Raw genomic sequence first — 19,992 nt, 5'->3', positions numbered from 1 at the left:
CCAGGCCTCTGTGTGGTCTGTGGGACAGCGTTTACTGCAGCTGCCAGGAGCGGGCGGCTGAGCCAGGCTCAGGGAGTTTCTGGAAGGAGCATGGTCCATGCTCTGGCCGCCTCTTTCTCCCTCCCTCCTCGTCCCTCCACCCCGGGCTCTGCCCTTCTCACCTAGAAAGGCCCCTGCACTCCTTGGCCTTGTGGCAAAGACCAAGGGGCCAGTAATCCCCCGGCCCATGCACACCCGGGCTCTCCACCCTGGAGCTGGCTCCTCTGAGCCCCCGTGGGGTTTATGATTTGTCTGTTTATCTGTCAGTCCTGGGAGCTGAACCTGGGCCTCGTGTGCGGGAGGCACTGAACCCAGCCCCAGCCCAGGGTTTGTTTTGATGCCCTGGGAAGACGAGGACGCGAGGAGAGAGGCCTGGCCCTGCAGGCCGGCCTCCTCTTTAGCCAACCAGGGTCAGAGGCCAAAGACAGGAGGGTCTCACGTGGGTCTCAGTCAGGATTGGGAGACATGGCTGCATTAGTTACTGATTGCTGTGTCACAGATCGCCCCAAGGCTGGGTGGTTTAAAACAGCATGGGGTCACCTCCAACTGGAGGCTGGGCTCGGCTTAGAGGGGTCCTTACACAGGTATCTGCAAGGCAGCCTCTTGGTGGCGATGAGGCTGCAGACAGCCATGAAGCATCTGCCTCCACGTGCCCGGGTGAGGCTGCCCATAGCAGGTTGCCCACAGCTCCTTGTCACATGGGCCTGTCCACCATGGATGCTGCGTCACCAAAAAAGCATGCAAGCCGAGAGGGCAATAGAGAGTAAGCAAAGTGGAGGGGACAGCCTTTCATAACCTTATCTCAGAAGTGGCATCCTGTCACTGCGTCCTGCTGTTAGGAGCAAGTCACTAGGTCCAGGCTGTGCTCGAGGGAAGAGGTCACACAACCATCATCATCAAGAACCGTCTTGCAAAGCCGCGTGCCACAGTGGCATTTAACAGAAAAGCCAAGTAACCGTGGCTTAAACAACACACCCTTTTCTTTCTTTCTCATGTCTGCAAGCAGGCGGGTAGGATTGGTGGGAAGGCTCCGTGGTCATCAGAGGCCCAGGCTCTCTCTGTCTGTCTACTTCACCGTGCTTAGTGCTTGACTTCTGTCCCCAACATTGTCTCATGGTTCAAGAGAGCTGCTAGAGCTCTATTCATCACATCCATATTCCAGGCAAGAAGGAGAGAAACCGGGAAAGGAAAAAGGCGCATGCCAATTGAATCAGTAAAGAGTTTCCTACTTAAAAAAAAAAAGTCCTACCCCATAACTTCCCTTTTCATCTCATTGGCCACCCCTCTCCGTGAGAGAGGTTGCAGTTTGCTCAGTTGTCTTCTCCGCTGTTATAAGGTGTCTGTTGACAAGGAGGAAGGACAGTGGGTACTACAGATTCAACTAGAAGTTTCTGCCCCTCCCATGGGTCCATGGCCTGAGTGCAAAGCCGAATTCTACATAGTGGGGCCTGTTCCTGGTCCATCTCCTGGGCGAGGAGCTGTGTGGGTGGACTGAGGACCAGGGGAGGGGGGAGGGCAGGTGCAGCGAGGCTGAAGCACTGACCTGACCAGCCTCCACTGACCATGTGACAGCTGATCACCTCTTCTGCATGAGGCAACAGGAAAAGCAGGAAGAAGAAGCCTTAAGGGACCCCCAGCATCTCAGAAGAGATCAACGGCCCGTCCTGGGAAGGACGCTTGGGCTGGGACTTGGGCAGGGAGGTGGCCTGCTGCCTGCAGATGCAGCCCTGACCTGAAGAAGGACCTTGCCTGAGATCTTGGCCATTTCAGGTGTGGAGACCCAGCAGCCACTGCCCAGGCTGGACCTCTACCTGCAACAGGGCCCAAGATGGAACTCTGGCCCGCTCTGTGTTGTCCTTCAGCTGTTCCAGCCCAGCCTCTGGCCCTCACCTGCAGCCCAGTCCTTAGACCTCCAGGGGTCATGCACTAAGCCCTAGGCCCTGCACTGGTGGGCAGGTGGCCTGGGCAGCAGGGAAGTCCCAACTGGGGAGCTGGGGGAGGCTCTGCAGATCTTTTCTGCTGGGTGACCTAAAGAATGTCACAGGCATCCCCTGAACCTTGGTTGCTCTAAGTCACAAGAGACTAGCTGAAGCCACCTGACTTAGCCTGTGAACTCCTGCTCATTCATGGTCACGAAGGCCTCAGGGGCTTGGTGTGAAGGAACTCAGTGGTGTCATCTCATTAGGAGGGAAGGTGTGGCGGGCACCTCTCAGCTCTGGGGCTAAGGTGGCAGTTCCCAGGATGCTCAGAAGAGCCCTCCCTCAGCGTGCCCAGAGTCAGCTGAGAGCCCTGGGCAGTGGGTGGGCCCAGGGGGAGGGGCCAGGGACCCAGGGGGAGGAGCCAGAAACCCAGGGGGTGGGGCCAGGAACCCAGGGGGAGGAGCCAGGAACCCAGGGGAGGAGCCAGAAACCCAGGGGGTGGGGCCAGGAACCCAGGGGGAGGAGCCAGGAACCCAGGGGAGGGGCCAGAAACCCAAGGGGTGGGGCCAGGAACCCAGGGGGAGGGGCCAGGAACCCAGGGGGTGGGGCCAGGGACCCAGGGGGTGGGGCCAGGAACCCAGGGGAGGAGCCAGAAACCCAGCAGGAGGCATCTGTTCTGTGCTGCTCAAGTCTCACGGCGGGAACTCCGGGATTTATCTCCCTTTGGGGGAATACCTAAAAATACATTTGTCAGCCAGGAGGACCCACGGCTGTGGGTATGTGGAATGGGGACACGGTTGTCCCCATGGTGGTGTGGATAGGTGAACGCTGGCCCTGCCGCTGTGGCGAGCAGAGAGAATCCCGCAGCGACCCGGGGCAAGAGTGCAAATGGTGGCTGCTGCCGGAGGCAGGTGCTGTCTGCTCCCCGCCCCCAGCTCCCAGCCTTCTTCCTGGGCCCCGGGGTGTCATCCAGCAGGACTCTTGTCACCTGCACCCCTGTGAGTCCAGCGGATTCCATTTCAGTGGTGAGCGGGACACAGGTTACTGCTGTGTCCTCTGCATGAGGACAGCCCTCAGCTGTCCCTGCAGAAGGGCAGCCGATGACCTGCTGGCCTTGGCGGAGGCTGGGGCCTCAGCGGTCAGTAGACCATCTGCCCGGTCAGATTAAGGAGGTGTGGCCCTTGGAGCCCGCGTTCTAGCCAGGTGAGCAGTAGCCAGCCTGTTAAAAATTCCTTCTTATTTTTTTTTTCTTGGTTACAGAAATGCCAAAAATCTCATTTTGGGGAGAAAAATACAGAAAAGAAGAAAGGGCAGAAGGCGATCCTCCTCCGCCTGTGGGACGGGTGTTAGGGTTGTTTACCTGTTGTTGACAGGCCTTTTCATGTAGCTGGGATCCCAGTGGACATAGAAAAAGACATTTTTTCTCCCTCATATGATGCCCTGAACGTTCCGAGGTTACTATTTGCTGCTAGGAGCCTCATCACAGGGAGCCAGGACAGATGTGGGAAGGAACAGGGTGTGGGCCTGAGACCGAGGCTCAGAGAGACAAGGGACTTTCAAAGGACCGTGTAGGACAGGGGGACAGGCTTGAAGCCCATGTTCCCCTCCTCCCCAGTTACACTGGGCCCATGGCCTGTGGCTCTGCTCACGTCATATTTGGCCTTCTCCTTGCCTCTCTGGGGGGTATCCCAGGAAGAGGCCATATCTTGCTCACCTTGGTACCCCAGGGTCTAGGACAGTGCCTGGCAGGCACTGAGAAGTGACAGGTGTTTTTGTGCTTGGTGTCAAGGACAGGGCCAAAACAAGGTGTGACCTGAAGAGGGCGCCCTGGAGCTCTGACCGCTCCCTGTCCCAGTCCCGCTCCTGGCCAGTGGCCACATGCCTGACTAGGATGTCAGGTCTTTGTCCTTAGATGGCACTGGATGAGAGGGCCAACCGCTGTCATCTCTTGTGGAATAACCGCTTCTCTCCTGTCCGGATCTTCCTGGCCAGCCCTGAGTGGCCTCCTGCAGCTTGCCTCATATTAGTGACCCTTTACAAGGCGGGTTCCTGGGGGACTGGAGTCCTGCTGAAATCCCAGAGCTGCCCGCCCTGCTCTGTGCCGTGCAGATGCAGGGTTTCCCCAGGCCACTGGCCTCCTGTGAGTTGGGTGGACCCACTTCCAGTTCAGGGGACGGTCCTTTCAGGCCCAGGCTGGGGGGAGTGTATCAGCTCCAGTGAACTGAGACCTGCCCTCGCGAAGGCCCCGAGCCCAGTCTTTATCCAGCTCCGGAAAAGAAAAGGAGTTTTGTGGCAGCAACAAGGACCTGACCCGTTAATCTGTGTTCATGTCAAGGGGCCGGCTCTGTAATCCCAGGCGCACAAAAGAAAGGCGTTATCACCCATCTTGGCCAGCGCCCCGCGAGACCTACTGGCAGCTCCGGGCAGCGGGCTTGGGCGCTGAGAGTCGGCGTGCAGCGGGCGTGATGAGGGTGTAGCCAGACTGCCTATCCGTGATCTGGGGGTGCGCTGCTCCCCTCAAGGGCCTTTCCCCTGGGGAGAGCTGTGTGATTCCCAGAAAACACCTGGGACCTTGTGGAGTTGCAGCGGGGAGCAGCCGAAGGGAGCAGACGTGTGTCTCTGGGCAGCTGTGAACCTGTGGTCCTGCCCAGCTACTCCAGCTCTGGGGCGGGTCCCCAAGATGGCACTGAAGGAGGCCTCCCGTCACCCATCGTCACGGCCTGCTGGACAGGGCCGCATGCGCTGGGCAGGCGTCTCACCGTCTCTAGTGTCTGAAAGACCCTTGTGGGTTTTGAAGTGAGGAAGTGTAAGACCGGCTTCTGTGAGTCGCCAGGGGGAGGCCTGAGCAGGGGAAAGAAGACGCGTTGGCAGGAATCTCAGGGAACTGGAGGGGATCCAGGCTCTGTGGCTGGGGGTGTGTCGTGTCATGACTCTGTCGCTTCCTCCCTGTGTCATCAGGGGCTGGCCCGCCTGGCTTATGGATGCTGGGAATCATGTTCTCTTTACAGCCTAGTGTGTCTTAAATCGGGTGCATCTTCTACCACTGTGCCGCCCTTTGCTGTGGCCAGATGGCAGCATGACGAGGCCATCGCTGTCCAAGCCTGTGTGCCCATGGTCACCTGCACACTGCCTCGACTTCCCTCACGCTGGGTGTGTTGTGGGTTACCCAGGTGTTGAGTGTGACTGTGGTTCAATGTTCCTTCAGGAAGATCTCACCCCGATTTGTTATCAACACCAAAAGCCACCACTGTGCAGAAGGGCCTGGTGGCAGAGTGGCGGCCACTTATCTGATGGGAGAAAAGCAAATATTCGTTGTGGGAGGAAAGATAGCCATCTCGGTCTTCCTTAATAAGCAACAAGAATTGCCAGGCTCCTGCTCTAACCCAGGCCACCCAAGGAAGGTGCGGGGGGGGACTGCCGACTCCCTCAGAAGAGAAGAGAGTTGCAGGGCCACATGGTCGGCATTCAGGGCTGTCCTGAAGGTGTGGTGGCATCATGTAACTGGCAGGATTTTTTTTTCCTTTTCTTTGTGGCTCATAAACTAATGGTGAGTCTTGCTTCCTAACAACTCTGCTGGTCTACCATCTGATGTTGCGTTTGCATATTTCTGTCAATTAGAGCAAGCAAATAAAAAAGACCATCTGGGGCATTTCCCGTCCAGTGCTGCCCTCTGGGCCCTGCAGCGCTTGGTTCATGATGGCGTAACTTCCTCCTTGCATTTTCTGTCTTTTCTCTTGCATCCTGAATACCAACACCGGGTTTGAGTAAATGGATGGGTGTACAGCTGGAGGCTGGAGGGACGGAGGGTGGAGCAGCACAGGGAGGCATCCCTGTCTTTGTTGGGGCAACAGGTTCCCTTCAAGGAAGCTGCGAGCACTTCTAGAATCAGTGGGAATCAGGACCCAGTGTGTTTTTCAGGTTCTGCACTAATATACTTTGGCTTATTTGGTCCTCATCGGTTTTCACTGGCAAAGCCTCCAGGCTGCCCAGCTGGAGATCCCAATGCCAGGCAATGATCCTGGGGGCGCTCTGTGCAGAGACGTTAATTGTTTAATCGCTTTGTGAAGACGCGACTCATATCACGCAGCTCACGCATTCAAAGTGTACAAGTAAATGGTCTTCAGTAGAAGCTCAGGTATGTGCATCCAGCACCACCTTTATCACTCAGAAACATCCCGGACCCTTTCGCCATCACCCCCTTGTGCCCGTCTCCTTCCTGCCGCAGTCCTAAGCAAATACCCGTCTCCTTCCTGTCTCGCTAGACATGTCTGTTCTGGAGAGTAGGCCATACAAGGTGGAAGGCGTAGCTTGCGAGGGTTTGTGGTCTGCAGAGCTGGGCTTCCCCACACCTCTCCAGAGAAGTCTTTGCAGCTTGTGGAGCCTCCTGTCCCCACCCATCCTGTCCCCGTTCGTTCTTCTGAGCTCTTGCTCATCACAGCTCAACCTGGTGGGAATGTGCAGCAGTTGGTGGCTCGTGCCACAGGCCCTGGGACTCTGTGGTACTGCAAAGATGCAGGGCACCCGGGTTACAGCAGGGCACGTCGCCCCAGGGTGCCCCCTCCTGCCCTCAGCCACAGGGTTAAGAGGTCACTGGCAGGATGTCACTGCGCTGTGCAGCCCCCAGGGGCACGAGGCTCAGGGCTGCCATCCAGGAACCCCGGCATGACTGGCCAGCTGCAGAGGTCAGAGCTGAGGACAGTTTACTCTGTCACCCCGGGCAGCGCCCGCAGCCTTGAGCTGGAGCAGGTTCCAGGTCCCCTCCTGAAGGGGATGTGGGGCCAGGGATGGAGCAGGGGGGGAATGGACCTCTGGGCCCCTCACTTCTGTTTAGTCAGAGTAGCCACATTGTGGAGCCATTCCATGGGGCACAGACCTGTGTGCCTCGGTTTCCTGATTTGAACAAGGGGGACGAAATGGAACACATTGTGGGATTGTCCTGCAGATCAACTGAATTTAGCACAGGCCCTGGCAGATAGTAAATGCTCAGTAAATCACCTTTTCTACACTGGGAGAGCCGTTGGTGGCTCCATTTGAAATAGAAGCTGGCCGGGGGGGATACCAGGTGGCGGTTTGCTTTAGGAAAGGTCAGAGGGCAGCTCTTCTGAGTAGGAGCAGCAGAGGCAGCCAGGGGGCCACCTCCGGGCTCTAGGCACGGGGATCCTGGGCTCTTGCTCACAGATCTTTGTCTTCCTGGAGCTCATAGAGAATCCAGGGAGCACACGGGAGCCCTGGGTGGGGATCGAGTTTGGTATCCCAAGGAGGCTGTGCAGCAGGCTTCAGGCATTGCCTGGGACACAGAAAGGCCACCCAGCAGAAGAGGGCCTGCCTAAGCCGTCCAAGCGGCGTCCACTTGTGATATGCCACCTGTCTGTATGTCCATAAGCAGCCAGCAGCCACCAGCCTGTTGATACCACGGGACAGAATGTCAGTTACCTGCTGGTCCCTTTCTGGGGACCCGTCATTGCACTCCCAGAGATTGACCGAGTGCCCATGGTGGGCCCAGCGCTGCCCTCTGGGGCCAAGGGAAAGAATAGACAGGGCCTTGGCCACTAGCAGCTCATGGTCCCACTAGCTGGCCGAACCCACGGCAGGGCTGAGCTGGACGGCTGGGGCAGGAGGGACGGAGGGTGGAGCAGCACAGGGGAGGCATGCGGTGGGCATTTCGGACGTGGGGCATCCTGGACCCTTCTTCCCTCGAGACAGGAGGAGGGGCACGGTGCCTGCACAGAACTTGGCTGTGCATGTCTTCTGTGGCCGCCACGTGGTCCAGGGTAGTCCAGTCCCATCAGGGTGACGCCATCTTCCTACAATAGCACTGTGGCCCTGCCGCCGGGCCAGGCCGAGTCCTGCTGGCCCGGAAGCCTTTCTTTCTCTCTCTGTGCAATGACTTTGAATATTTCTGTTTTGTTCTGTCATGTGTTGACGTCACATCGTAGCTCCCAGGGGACAATCCTCGTTCTTGATCTATTTCCATATTCTCAGGGCACCCCTCGTGTTCGTGGTCTGTGGAAAAGGGTCACCTCTGCTTGCTGTCTTGTGGGAGGCTCTCAAACTCCAATGCCGGTGAGGGCCAGGCGGGTTACCTGTGGGTGGGGGACCATGGGAGTCGGGAGGAGGCACTAGGGAGTGCTGGGGTCTGTGGAGAACTGGAGATTGACGGGCTGGCCCTCCTTAGCTCTAGCTGATGGTCAGTGTGGGAAGGCGGGCCAGTATTGCTAGATCTTTCCTTTTTTTGAGAAAAGCCAGAAATGTGAATTTTTTTTTAAATATTTATTTTTACTTATTAGTTATTAGCGGACACAACATCTTTGTTGGTATGTGGTGCTGAGGATCGAACCCGGGCCGCACGCATGCCAGGCGAGCGCGCTACCACTTGAGCCACATCCCCAGCCCAGAAATGTGAATTTTTACATGAACTCCCTTGGTTTAGGAATGCTGGCTCAAATGTTTTCCAAATGCCTGCCAGACACACAAAACAAACCCTGTCCAGACACGGCCCCAGACGGGCAGCGGCAACCTCTGCTGGGTGGTTGCGCTTCGGTGCGGGTCTGGGTAGCCATCCAAGCCGGTGGCGGGCGGTGGCCAGTGGGCCTGGCCAGCAGCTGCGGCAGCTGTTCCGAGGGGCTGCTGTGAGCTGGGGGTCAGGCGGTTCCCAGAAGGTGGGCTTGCGCTGACCTTGAGGACGAGCAGGGGGAGGGAGAGCGGGCTGGTCTGAGGTCCAGCGGGACGGGCTGTGGGTCCAGCGCCCCTCCAAGGCCAGGCTGTGTGGACCCTGTCCTGACTCCATGCCCTGCTGGGCTTTCAGGACGGTGACTGAGGAGGCTGTTGCCAAGACGGGCAGAGCTGACGGACGCCCTGGTCACCCCCACAGGGACGCCTGAGAGGGAGCGTCACTTGAGAAGGAGGACCGGGCGTGCCAGGGCCACCATGCTTGGAGGAGCTCTCTGGCCTTAACCCAAGGTGTTCTCGGGGGTTCAGAGCAGGACACGATCGGTCTCCCTTTCCAGCAGGGTCCTGGGTAGTTTTCTCTCTTAGCCAACAAACCTAGAAACTTTCGAAGGCTTTTGAAGTGCCGAGACCCACCCTCCAGGGCTTGGGAGGAAAGAATGGGTCCCCCTTGTCCCACACAGGTTGGCAGAGCTGGGTGGAGTACAGGAGAGGGTCAGAGGAGGCCCAAGCAGGGCATGGGGGTTCAAGGTGGGGAGACGTTAGGGAGGGGTGAGGTCTGTGGAAAAACAGCAGTGGCCGGTGGACCCAGGGTCAAGGAGAGCTTCACGGAGGAAGGTGTCTGGAGGTGGGTCCTGAGGGGAAGGATGCTAATCGGAGAGGCAGAGAGGCGGAGAGGGCGCAGAAGACAGTGCGCGCCAGCAGAGGTGGTTGTGAAGCCAAGTGGTAGTCCCCAGGTCTAGTGCTTGCTGGCGGCCAGCCACGCTGAGCACTTTCCTCACGGTAGAGTCACCTAACTGCACAGCACCAAGGCTTCCTCCGTCAGCGACCTGTTTCATGAGGAGGAAGTTGGCCAAGCGTCTGCTGGGAGCCCACAGCACTGGGTGGCTGAGCTGGCTCAGAATCAGACCTCGTGACAGCCAGGTCCCTCTGTCTCAGGAGTGGTCAGCGGGGAAGCCCCTGACTCCTTCCGGGGATGCAGCTGGCTGGCTGGCCGGTGACCCTGAGGTCCCTGACCTGCATAGCTTCGGTCTTTCCACCTGGACAGTGCAGGTGCTCAGCAGTTCTTGGCTGGGCTGAGTTGTCTTGAGAAGGCTCTGGAATATGGTGGGAGTGGGCTGACCCCCTGCATCCTTGGCCTGTAGTTCTAGAGCTGGGAGGGGGTGGGGAGAGCCGTGGTGGGAGGGGCGGGCAGGCACCCTCAGGGAAGGAATGTTCTGGGTGCTGTGCAAGGGCTGGGGCGCCCCAGGCCAGTCTGCTTGTCCTGGGCTGGATGAAGAGGGGCATAGGAGGGAGCAGGGCCCTAAGGATCCTGCAGTCTTGTCAAGACCAGATGAAAACCCATAAAAAATTCAAGAGCAGGCGAGAGTTGGGTAACAGTGTGGAAGAGGATGGGGTGTCACGAAGCAGCCATGCCGGGGGCCAAGCAAGTGGGTGGGTGGTCAGGGCCGGGGCGCAGTGGAGGCCCGAGGAGCAGGCAGACCTGGACAGCAGGGACAGTCAGAAGTAATGCCAGGGCTAGTCCCTCCCAAAGCCTGCCCCGGGTGCCCTCCCGCTGGTGGGCCCTGGCCCAGCTCTTCCTGTGTCCTCTCTCCAGGGGGAGAAGCATGTCAGAAGCCTGGGGAGCAGGCACCTGGTGGAGCGCTCTGGGCCTCTCCCCGGCCTCCCCAGTCGGGCTCCTCCTGGTTGAAAGAGTCACAGCATCTCCCTGGCTCCAGCGTCCTCTCCCCTGGGAACCAGTCCAGCTCTCAGCTGCCCGAGGTGCTCTTAGGACAGAGCGGAACAGCCCGGGCCTGTGCTTTCTCCATGGAATTCTGAGGGACAGAGCAGGGCTCCCAGAGTGGGGGACGGAGGTAATGGGCGACTCGGGTTCCCTGCTATTTAGGAATCTCTGTGCCTGTTAGCGATTGCAGCCTGGAGGGAGGGAGGTGACTCTCAGCAGGGGTCCCCGAGGTGGCAGACTTCCGAGAACCCTGTGTCCAAGCTGGCTCTTTCCAGAGGCCTCTGAGTGGCTCCCTCTGGGCCACAGTGTCCTTCTCCGCCCAGCAAAGAGACTAGACCACGAGCCCTTGAGGTCTGTGACTCGGTTGTTCAGACCAGGCAGAGGGTCCTGGGCCCAGGCTCCACCTGCGGGACTCCACGCAGACGCTGATATATGCACCGGGCTCTGAGAGTCCAGCGTGGGGGTGGCCCAGGGCACACCAGGAGGTGATAACTCAGCTGTTGAGTCCTGCCTGGTGTCTCTTCTGCCCTTGGCCCTGAGTGGACCATAGAGGAGCGCTCCCCTCCTCCAGGGAGCTGAGCTGCCAGCCAGAAGTCAGGATGGAGCCGCGGCCATTCCACCATCCCGGGGCGGGATGTCTGAATCCTGGACGCCGGAGGTGAGAGGTTTTCTGGATCCTGGCTCTTCACACTCTGGTCCTCTGGGCAGCAGCAGCAACCTCACCCGGAGCTGGTTAGAAATGCAGAATCTCAAACCCCACTCCCCGCTCACTGGATCTGCACTTAACACGAAGCCCTGGAATTCACGGGCACCCAGGAGCTGGGCAAGTGCCCAGCCGGCCACCTGGCCCCGCTCTTTTCCCCGTGCCTCACAGACGGAAGTACAATTTTGTGGGCAAGTGAAGCAAAAGTCCCATATTTTCCATTTGGTTAGACATGTTTTAATTTTTATTTTTATACTGAGATCATGACCCAGGAAATTTGCCGTTTGAATGACACACCATGTGACAGTCCGGTGACAGAGGGTTAAATGGGTGGTGGCAGTGGTGGAGGAGGACACTAAAGGTTTCCAGCGTCACCTGCCCCCACTGCCACGTGTTTCTGAGCTTCCCTGCTTCCGGGGGTCCGGGAACTGAGACCCTGTAGGCGGCGAGGCTCTGTGTACCCTTCTGCATTTTTTGGCAAACGTAGTGTCGCCCAGTCATCGGGACAGCACTGGCCGGGTGGCTGGCGCACAGGGGCTGCTGACTGTGGGGCCTTGATGTTCCCCGTCTTGTCTGGGCAGGGGTGAGGTGGGCTGCCCTCGGGGAGGATTTGGCAGGGAGCAGGTTCCCATGGCTTCCTCTGGATGGCCGTGGGCATCCTCTCCCCTGGACAGCCGGCCTCTGTCCTCCCCCACACTCTCAGGCAGCAGCCTCTGGGCCAGCCCTGCCCTGGGGGCGGCCCAGCAGGTGGCAAAGCAGAATTCTGGTCCTAGCTGTGTGCTCAGGGCCAAGGCGCTGTGGCTGTCGCTGTGTGGAGGTGGGAAGGAGAGAGGGGTCCGAGTTGACCCCAGCTGTAGCCAGTGTTTGCCCAGGCTCACCAGGAACCAGCTGCTGGCAGAGAGCCCGGGTGCACAGCGCTCTGTGGCACTAGACAGCGTAGGAAGTGGCCGTGGGAAAGTGGGTGAAGATTTCCTCGGTGTGGTGGAGGCTAGGGATGTGGGGAGTGGAGGCCTGGGGTGGCCTTGTGCCGGGTTCCCTGCCCACCCACAGCTCAGATGCTGCCTGGATGGGGAGTCGCCATCCTGCTGAGGTGCGGAGCAGATGGGTAGAGAATGCTGAACCAGGAGCACTGAGCAAGCCCCCTGGTCACCTGCAGCTGGCTGGGGTCCCACCAAGGGAGGTTCAGCTCCTGGTAGCAGCTCAAAGCAGAAAATGGGATCTCTTCCTCCGCGCCCTGCGTGCGTTCCCAGAAAGGGCGTTCTGCGGGATGCTGAGGAGCAGAGGGCAAAGGCCATGGGGAAATGGGGTGGTGTCAGGGCTGGCTCTCCACGAGCTCCTGGGAAGGGCTGGGGACAGCCCAGCAGACAAGTCTCATCTGGTTTGCAGGTCACCGAGCACGCCCTGGGGAGTGGAGCGGGAGGTAATGGCTGTTCTTAAAAGGACTGGCTAAATTTACAGCTCCTAATGCCATTTGTCACCAGGCAGGTGGGAAAGGATGCTGAGAGGGCTGGAAGGCTGCCGAGTATTGTCCCTGGGCCCTGGGGCTGCTCCCTGAGGTCTGCCCTACCTTCTCCTTCAGAGCAGCCCCACAGGCACTGCGAGCCTCTCCAGCTCAGAGCCAGGCGGAGGGGAGGCTGGAGGGGGAGACCTGCCCCTGTGCTTTGGCTCCAAGGAGACCAGGCAGCTCTGGGCTCATGGGAGTAGCTCAGGGTGGGCTGTGCGGGCCTGGGTGGTGGAGAGTGTGGGGGAAATGCCTCTCATTGGAGAACATGGGTGTTTTTCATTTTGGACTTTCGGCCTGCAGTGGCAGGCATGGAGTGTGACTGGCTGCAGCAGGAGGCTGGGGGCCCCAGGGCTGAGTTAAAATCTCTCTCTCTCTCTCTTTTTTTAATATATGATAACGGGGATTGAACTCAGGGGCACTCAACCACTGAGCCTCATCCCCAGCCCTATTTTGTATTTTATTTAGAGACAGGGTCTCACTGAGTTGCTTAGCACCTCGCTTTTGCTGAGGCTGGCTTTGAACTCGCCATCCTCCTACCTGAGCCTCCAGAGCTGCTGGGATTACAGGCGAGTGCCACCCCCAGCCGGTGAGGTCTCTTAACACACAGAGGTGCCACCCCTGCAGGACAGCGTGACTGTCCTTCTCCCCAGATAGCCACAGATAGCCAAGCCTGGCTGCCCTCACCTCTCAGGAATCCCCAGCACAGGAGCCCTAGCCCGTCCTGCCTGCTCAGGGCTGTCCTCCCCTGTTGTGTCCTTTACAGCAGAGCGACCTCAGCTTTCCCAGTGCTGGCTGCTGGCCTTCCCCATCCGTCACCTGGCAGGGAATGCAGGCAGGGGCCCGGGGATGCTGCAGGGCTGAGTCCTGGGTTCAGCCTCCCGGGTGCACTCTGCATCCCTGATGCCTCAATTAGAGGTCTCCCTGGTCCTCTGCCCCCTTTCTGTCTTTTCCCTCCTCCTCTGGCCCAACCTCCTTCACTTTCACTGAGTGTTAAAACAGAAGTCTCTGCTCACTGGCTCTCAGCTCCCAGCGGCCCGGCTCTTTGGGGCTTTCCTGTGAGTGTGGAAGAGAAATGGAGCCAGGATCGACCCCAGGGCGGAGGTCAGACAGGAAGGCAGCTGTCCAGAGCATCTCCTTCCCCGGCACCCCACTAACCTGAGAAAACGCCACTCTGTCCTTAAAAATGTGGTAGAACTTGTGGGTATGTGCCCCCAGGCGTGGGACACGGTGACGCAGGCGGGTATTTGCACATGCACAGCCATAGCAGCTGTTCACCAGAGCCAAATGCAGAAGCACACAAACACCTGCTAATGGAGGACCGAGGGGATAATCGTGGAAAGTGTGTACAAAAGTGTTGTACTGCTGTGTTCACCAGCCAGTGGAAACACCCCGGGGCAGCGAGAGCATCCGTGCCTGGCCCAGCTTCCTCCTGCCACTCTGGCCCTCTGCTCCTCTTCTTCCGCAGAAGAGGAACAGCCTGGGACTTTTCTGCTTTGAACGTTCCCCAACCCCTTCTGAAGGAAGGGCTTTAGCTCACTGCAGGGACCCACTGTAGAGTGTACAGTGGGGGCTCCAGGAGCTGGGAGAGAGGAGGAAGGAGAGGAGGGAAGGAAGTGAGGGGTGCTGTGGGTTTGGTCACCACTGTGGGCAACTGGGGCTCCACCTACTCCAATCCCTTGAAGGACCAAATGGAATGTGCGTCAGAATTGTTGTCTGGGACCCAAAATGGCAGATTTGTCCAGATTGAGGGCTGCCCCTTGGGGTGTTAGCTCCTGACTCTTGCGGGTTGCAGGGGCCAGGTGAGGTACTGAGGGTGTTTCCTGTCACAGGAGCCCTGGGCAGGGGGCACTGGGGTCCTGAGGCCAGGCGTTGCTGGCCCCACTGCACATTGCTTGAATCTGATCGGGCAGCAGTGGCTGGTGGAGGAGGGGCTGGGACAGGGGGATGCCAGAGGGGCCCATGGCAGGGAGTCTTCTTTTGCCTTCTGGCCACCAAAATGCTGTGGGGTTGGGATGGCTCTCGGTGCTGGCCCCTCTGCTCAGTGAGCTCCTGTGGATTTGGAGTCATTTCCATTCCCAGGCTCCCTCACACCACTGTGGGGTGGCCCTGCGACTCAGTCACCCCCGAGAGAGTCCACCAGTGCAGGCCAGAGGCTGCTGCTGCAGCAGAGTCCAGCATCAACGTCCTGGAAGCCGCTGCCTGTCGAGTTTCTGCAAAACATGTCCATTGTCAGGTGTGCCAGGAAGCCCTAGATAAAATCTGAAGCCTTCGAGGAATAATTGGCATGACCTTAGAGAAGGACTTTGCCTGCAGGTGGCTCCTTTTCAGCTCTGTCTGGACATCAGCCTTATCATTCCCATCCAGCTCAGGCCACCTGCTCAGGACGGGCTCTGAGCCTATACTGCAGGTCTCTTTGTGCTGAGCTGGAGCCTTGCTGTGTGCACTTGGGCAAATGCCTTGACCTTGCTGAGCCTTCCCTTCCTCTTCTAAGGAATATAATCAAGCCCGTTTCTCAGTGCCGTGGTGAGAGTGAGATGTGTGGAGCTTATGAAGTGCTGAGAAGAGTCTCTGCCACACGGTACAGGTGCAGTGAATGCTTGCGTTCCAGTTATTAGAACTCACGGTATTCAGTGAGGCGTGGCAGCACGTGCCTGTAATACCAGGGGCCCGGGAGGATGAAGCAGGAGGATCATGAGTTCAAAGCCAGCTCTAGCAAGTTCGCAAGGCCCTAAGCAACTTGGCGAGACTCTGCCCCTAAATAAAATACAAAAAGGCTGGAGATGTGGCTCTGTGGTTAAGCACCCCTGGGTTCAATCCCTGGTACCAAAAAAAAAAAAAACCCAAAACAAACCCAAACCTCATGGTATTCATGCCCACGGCCGTGGCAGGGTGGATCCTTTGTCTGACTTTAAACCAGGGAACTGGACCTATTGCCAGATGGCCTGTAGGGCCCTGCTGCAGCGTTCCTGAGTACAAGGACCGCTAGGTTTGGAAAGTGGGGGAAGGGGAAGTGCCCCGGGTGGAGAGCCGTAAATAGCACAGAGGCAGGAAGGAGGCTTCTGTCACCGCACAACAAATCGCTGCAACCTTGACGGCTTAAAACAGTATCTGCTTCTGATCTCCTGGATCTATAAGTCTGAAGCCCAGCGTCCTTTACCTCCTGGGCCCTTCTCCGTCCCCGTCTCCAGCACCTTTGGGGAAGGCTGGGGAGGGTGTGGGGGTCCAGAGCCAGTCTCCACAGCACTCCTGGGCCCTGACTTCAATTCATTATAGTTAAACACTCAACCAGCTCTTGACCACTAGCTGATAGCTTTGTTCTAAAATGTGCTTGGGGCCGGGGGCGCAGTGGTGCACGCCTGTAATCCCAGCAGCTCGGGAAGCTGAGGCAGGAGGCTCTTTCAAAGCCAGCTGCAGTAATTAGTGAGGCGCTAAGCAACTCAGTGAGACCCTGTCTCTAAATAAAATACAAAATAGGGCTGGGATGTGCTCAGTGGTGGAGTGCCCCTGAGTCAATCCCCTGTTCCACCAACCCACCACCAACATGTGCTCGGGAACCCAGGGATCTGAAATTCAGATGTTCCTTTCAGCACGAGGCCCTTGTTTTCTCAGGGCCGCGGTGGTTTGGTGGGAACCTTTCACTGAGTTGGGATGAAACCCCGAGCCGGCTGTCCAAGGAGATCACAGGTCTCCCGAGATGAGATTTCGGGCCCTGCCCGTGTGGCTGTGAGCCCGAGGAGCAAGGGGAGGGCCCCTACTTGGAGGTGAGGACTCTAGCTGCCCCCCTCCCAGCTGAGTGAGTTCTGACTGCAGGCACGAGGGGTGAGAGAGGACAGTGGGGGTGTCCCGGAGGGCTCAGACCCCCACAGGGCTGGGTTGGCCCAGCCTGATCAGGAGGCCCGCAGTGTCCTTGGTGGACTCAGCTGGTCTCCCAGGAACAGCTGGTCATGTCTGCCACAGGCCTGTGGGGGGTGGTCCCGCTCCCCTGGAGGGTGGCCAGGCAGCTTCCACACAGCTCAGCTGGCCATGTCAGCACAGACAACACCCCCCGCCCCAGGCCTTTTGCGTTCTGTCACTTTAAGTCAGTCACATTCCTGCAAACCTGACGTCCCAGGAGCAAGGCTGGAAAACTGCTGATAACCCAGGCCTGGGGGCTTCAGCTAATTCAGGGAAAAGTGATTGGGGGGGGAAGTCTCTTTAGAAGGAGGCACTTTCTTTCTTGGAGGGCTTTGGTTTGTGGCTGGGGACCCCCTGCACCTCCTTAGCGAGGACATCGTCAGGGACACACCGGTCTGTGGTCTGTTTATTCTGCTTTGTGGTGGATTTCGTTAGGTCTAATTGGGGCGGCAGGGCCTGGGGGCTGTCTGGGTTCTCTGCTGCCTTTCCCAGGCCGAGGATCTGGCGCACAGCAACCTCATCATGGCGGCAGTCCCTGTGCTGGCCGCCTGGGCCGCTTTCCTGCCCTCTCTGGCCTCAGTTTCCCTCCCCACATGGTGGGATGCTCTTAAAGCGGAAGACAAGCCAGGACCCCGCCAGCTTCTCTAGCCGTTGGGAGACGGAGGCCGGGACAGAGGAGATGGGGCTTCCGGGGCTCACCGGCAGCTTCTCACCAGCCTGTCTCTCCTCTCTGCCTCCAGCCGGCCCCACGCCCCTGAGCTGGAGGGATGGAGAACTCGTCGGCAGCCTCGGCCTCCTCGGAGGCTGGGAGCAGCCGATCCCAGGAGATCGAGGAGCTGGAGCGCTTCATCGACAGCTACGTGCTGGAGTACCAGGTGCAGGGGCTGCTGACCGACAAGACGGAGGGTGACATTGAGAGCCAGAGGACGCAGTCCCACATCTCCCAGGTGAGCACGGGGGCAGGGCACTTGGCAAACTCAATGGCGTGACACAGGGGACCCTGAGTCCAGGCAGTGTCCGTCACCTGACCCTATAGTGCCAAGATGTGATCGGTCCCACCCGGAACCAACCTGGAATCCCACAGGAGAGGCCTTGGGATCTAGGCAGGAAGCCCCCTGTTCCCCGGCTGTACATGCTTAACCTTTAAACCCTCCTCTACTCTTCCTGACCATGGGCAGCTGAGGCCCAGTCAGTCGCATGAGTCTTTGAAAATGAATTTATTGATCACATACTATCTTCTGGGCACTGTTCCCCGTTCTCTACAAGCTCATATTCTAGAAGAGATCTGGAGATGGTATGTTATTTACAGCGTGGACCATCAGAGAGCTAAACCTTGTGGACATTTTCTCTGATTTTAAATGCAAGCAGATATTGGCAGCCTAAGAAGTGAGTGTCCTGGGCCCCTCACCCAGGGCCCCACGTGTCTTATGTAGTCAGAGGCACAGGCATCCTGACCAGAAGCTCAGGTGGCACTTGCCCTTCCTGGGCCAGTCTTTTGCAGCCCTGACCTTGGATAGGAATTGACTTCAGTTGAAAGATTGTGGGCCAAGATTTGGAAGTCTTGAGTTCTCCTGAATAAAGTATAAATGTGTATCCCACGTCTCTTTGTCTAATAAATCCCCTGTAGATATTTTCTAGAGTTGATTCCAGATTTGCTTCTAGTTGCTTGTGTGACCTTGGGCACCCAGTGGCAAGCCCTGCTCTGGAGAAAGGCCAAATGCAGCCACCTCTCTCTCTCTCTCTCTTGCTCTCTCTCTCTCTCAGTGGGGAGGAAGTTCAGCCTTCCAGCTTCTTAGAAAGCCAGAATGGACCCCTGGCTTTCCTTGGGTTCAGACCTGGGAGCAGCCTTGTGGGAGAAATAGAAATGGAGGTGATGTTTCCCTCCGTGCCCTTGAGGTTCTAAATCACACGTCTGTAAGCCTGTCGCCTGCTCGTTGCCTGGCCCGCGGGGGTGAATGGAGCGCCCATCCTGGGCTCCATAGGACACTCCTGGTGTCCAGGAGTGAACAAAACTGCAAAGAGCTCTGCCTCATGGAACTTAGGTTCCAGTGCAGGGTGATCCTTGCCACCCTAAGGATGGAAGAGGGGTGGTGAGGAAGAGCAGGAGGGCTTGGGATTTTAATTAGAGCAGTCAGAGACCATTTCTCTGGAGGAGGAAAGGGCCAAGCAGGTCCCTGGGGGGAATCACTAGGGACAGAAGGAACAGCATATGCCAGGGCTGGACTGGAAGAGGAGGCGTCCGGCCAGGGGCCGAGCGTGCTGGGGCAGAGGGAGAGGAAAGCTGGGTGCAGGGCAGAGAGGCAGGCCGCCTAGGGCTGAGCCCTGGAGACACCCAACAACTGGAAAGGATTATGCGTAGGAGCCCCAGAGAGTCCCAGGAGCCTGGAGGACACCCGGGGAGTGGAGTGGGGAAGGACGAGGGAAGGAGGTGTTCGGGGAAGCAGCGAGGACGGTTCCCGGGAACACTGCTGCCAGGTAGCGTAAGGGGAGGGCTGGTGGCACCTGGAGAGGTCCCTGTGGAGCGGTAGAGACGCAGTCTGGCTGGGGTTGGCTGGGGGTGAGCAGGAGATGGGGAGGAGACAAGGCCTGTCGAACCACTGTTTGGAGGTGCCCAGCTGGAAACGCGGTGGTGTTGGGGGGAGTGAGGTCCCCCAGGAGTTTCAAAAGCAGTGTGCGAGGGGCTGGGAATGCACCGGGAGAGGCGTGTAGCTGGGGCCCTGCCTTCTCTGTCCCCAGCAGCTCATCCTGCAGCCTAAAATGACATGTGCAGCTTAGCCGGAGGGTTTGCTCCAGGTGCTTTCAATCAGGACAGGCAGGGGCAGAGTTTTGAACTTGACCTTGACCAGGACTCAGCTTTCTTAGGGAACACAGGAGGGAGGAAGGGTGAGGGACACGGGAGAGTGACAGTGGTGAGCAGCTGGATGCCCTGCCAGGCGAGAAGGGGAGAGGGCACCAGGCCAGACAGTGGATGCTGAAAGGTGACGGGTCAGTGGTCTGGAGTCCTCGCCAGCTGAGGACTTGCTGGAGTTCTGGTGCCTGAGGCAGTGAGCTGGCAGCTAGGCGGGCTGACCCTGAGTGAAAGGTGCAGGAGCTGGCAGGAAGGTACGGCTACGAGCATAGGACTGAGTGGGGCAGAGGGCGAACCCAACAGGAGAGGGGGTCGTGGCCGAGGGGGGTGCTGAGCCTGCTCACTCATCAAGCGCAGATCTCCAAATCCCCAAGGAAGAACCAGAGGGTGGTGGAGGGCGTGGCTTTGACCCAAGAGGCATGTGGGGAGTGGGGTGGGATGGCCCTGTGATCTACAAATGCCCTGCACGTAAGGCAGGGTCTTGTCTGAGGACACATTAATTGATTTCTCGATTTCAACCACCTTGCTCTGCAGTTAGCAACATCCTGCCCTGGGGTGGGAGTGGAGAGAGCCAGGGTGCACTGGAAAATTTCCAAGAAGAGTCAACCTCTTCTGGTTGACTAGGGCAGGAAGGGCAGGACCAGCTCTAAGAGAACCAGCTCTCACAGCTGCCTAGAGGCATGCGGAGCTGTCGTC

At 58.3% G+C, this 19,992-nt stretch overlaps 1 protein-coding gene across 8 annotated transcripts in view; it reads left to right on the top strand.

Moving 5' to 3' along the window:
- Ctif (cap binding complex dependent translation initiation factor) overlaps positions 1–19,992 on the top strand; it is a 265,733-nt gene that overhangs the window by 41,925 nt on the left and 203,816 nt on the right. For all 8 annotated transcript variants that reach the window (XM_013357600.4, XM_013357599.4, XM_078030064.1 and 5 more), the window contains exon 2: positions 17,189–17,395. In XM_013357600.4, the coding sequence (XP_013213054.1) occupies positions 17,216–17,395 (180 nt within the window). In that variant the 5' untranslated portion in view covers positions 17,189–17,215. The remainder of the gene's footprint in view (positions 1–17,188; positions 17,396–19,992) is intronic.

The sequence above is a fragment of the Ictidomys tridecemlineatus genome, chromosome 13 (assembly GCF_052094955.1).
Source record: "Ictidomys tridecemlineatus isolate mIctTri1 chromosome 13, mIctTri1.hap1, whole genome shotgun sequence".
NCBI classification, from domain to species: Eukaryota; Metazoa; Chordata; class Mammalia; order Rodentia; family Sciuridae; genus Ictidomys; species Ictidomys tridecemlineatus.
This window is presented reverse-complemented; position numbering and strand designations above follow the sequence as displayed.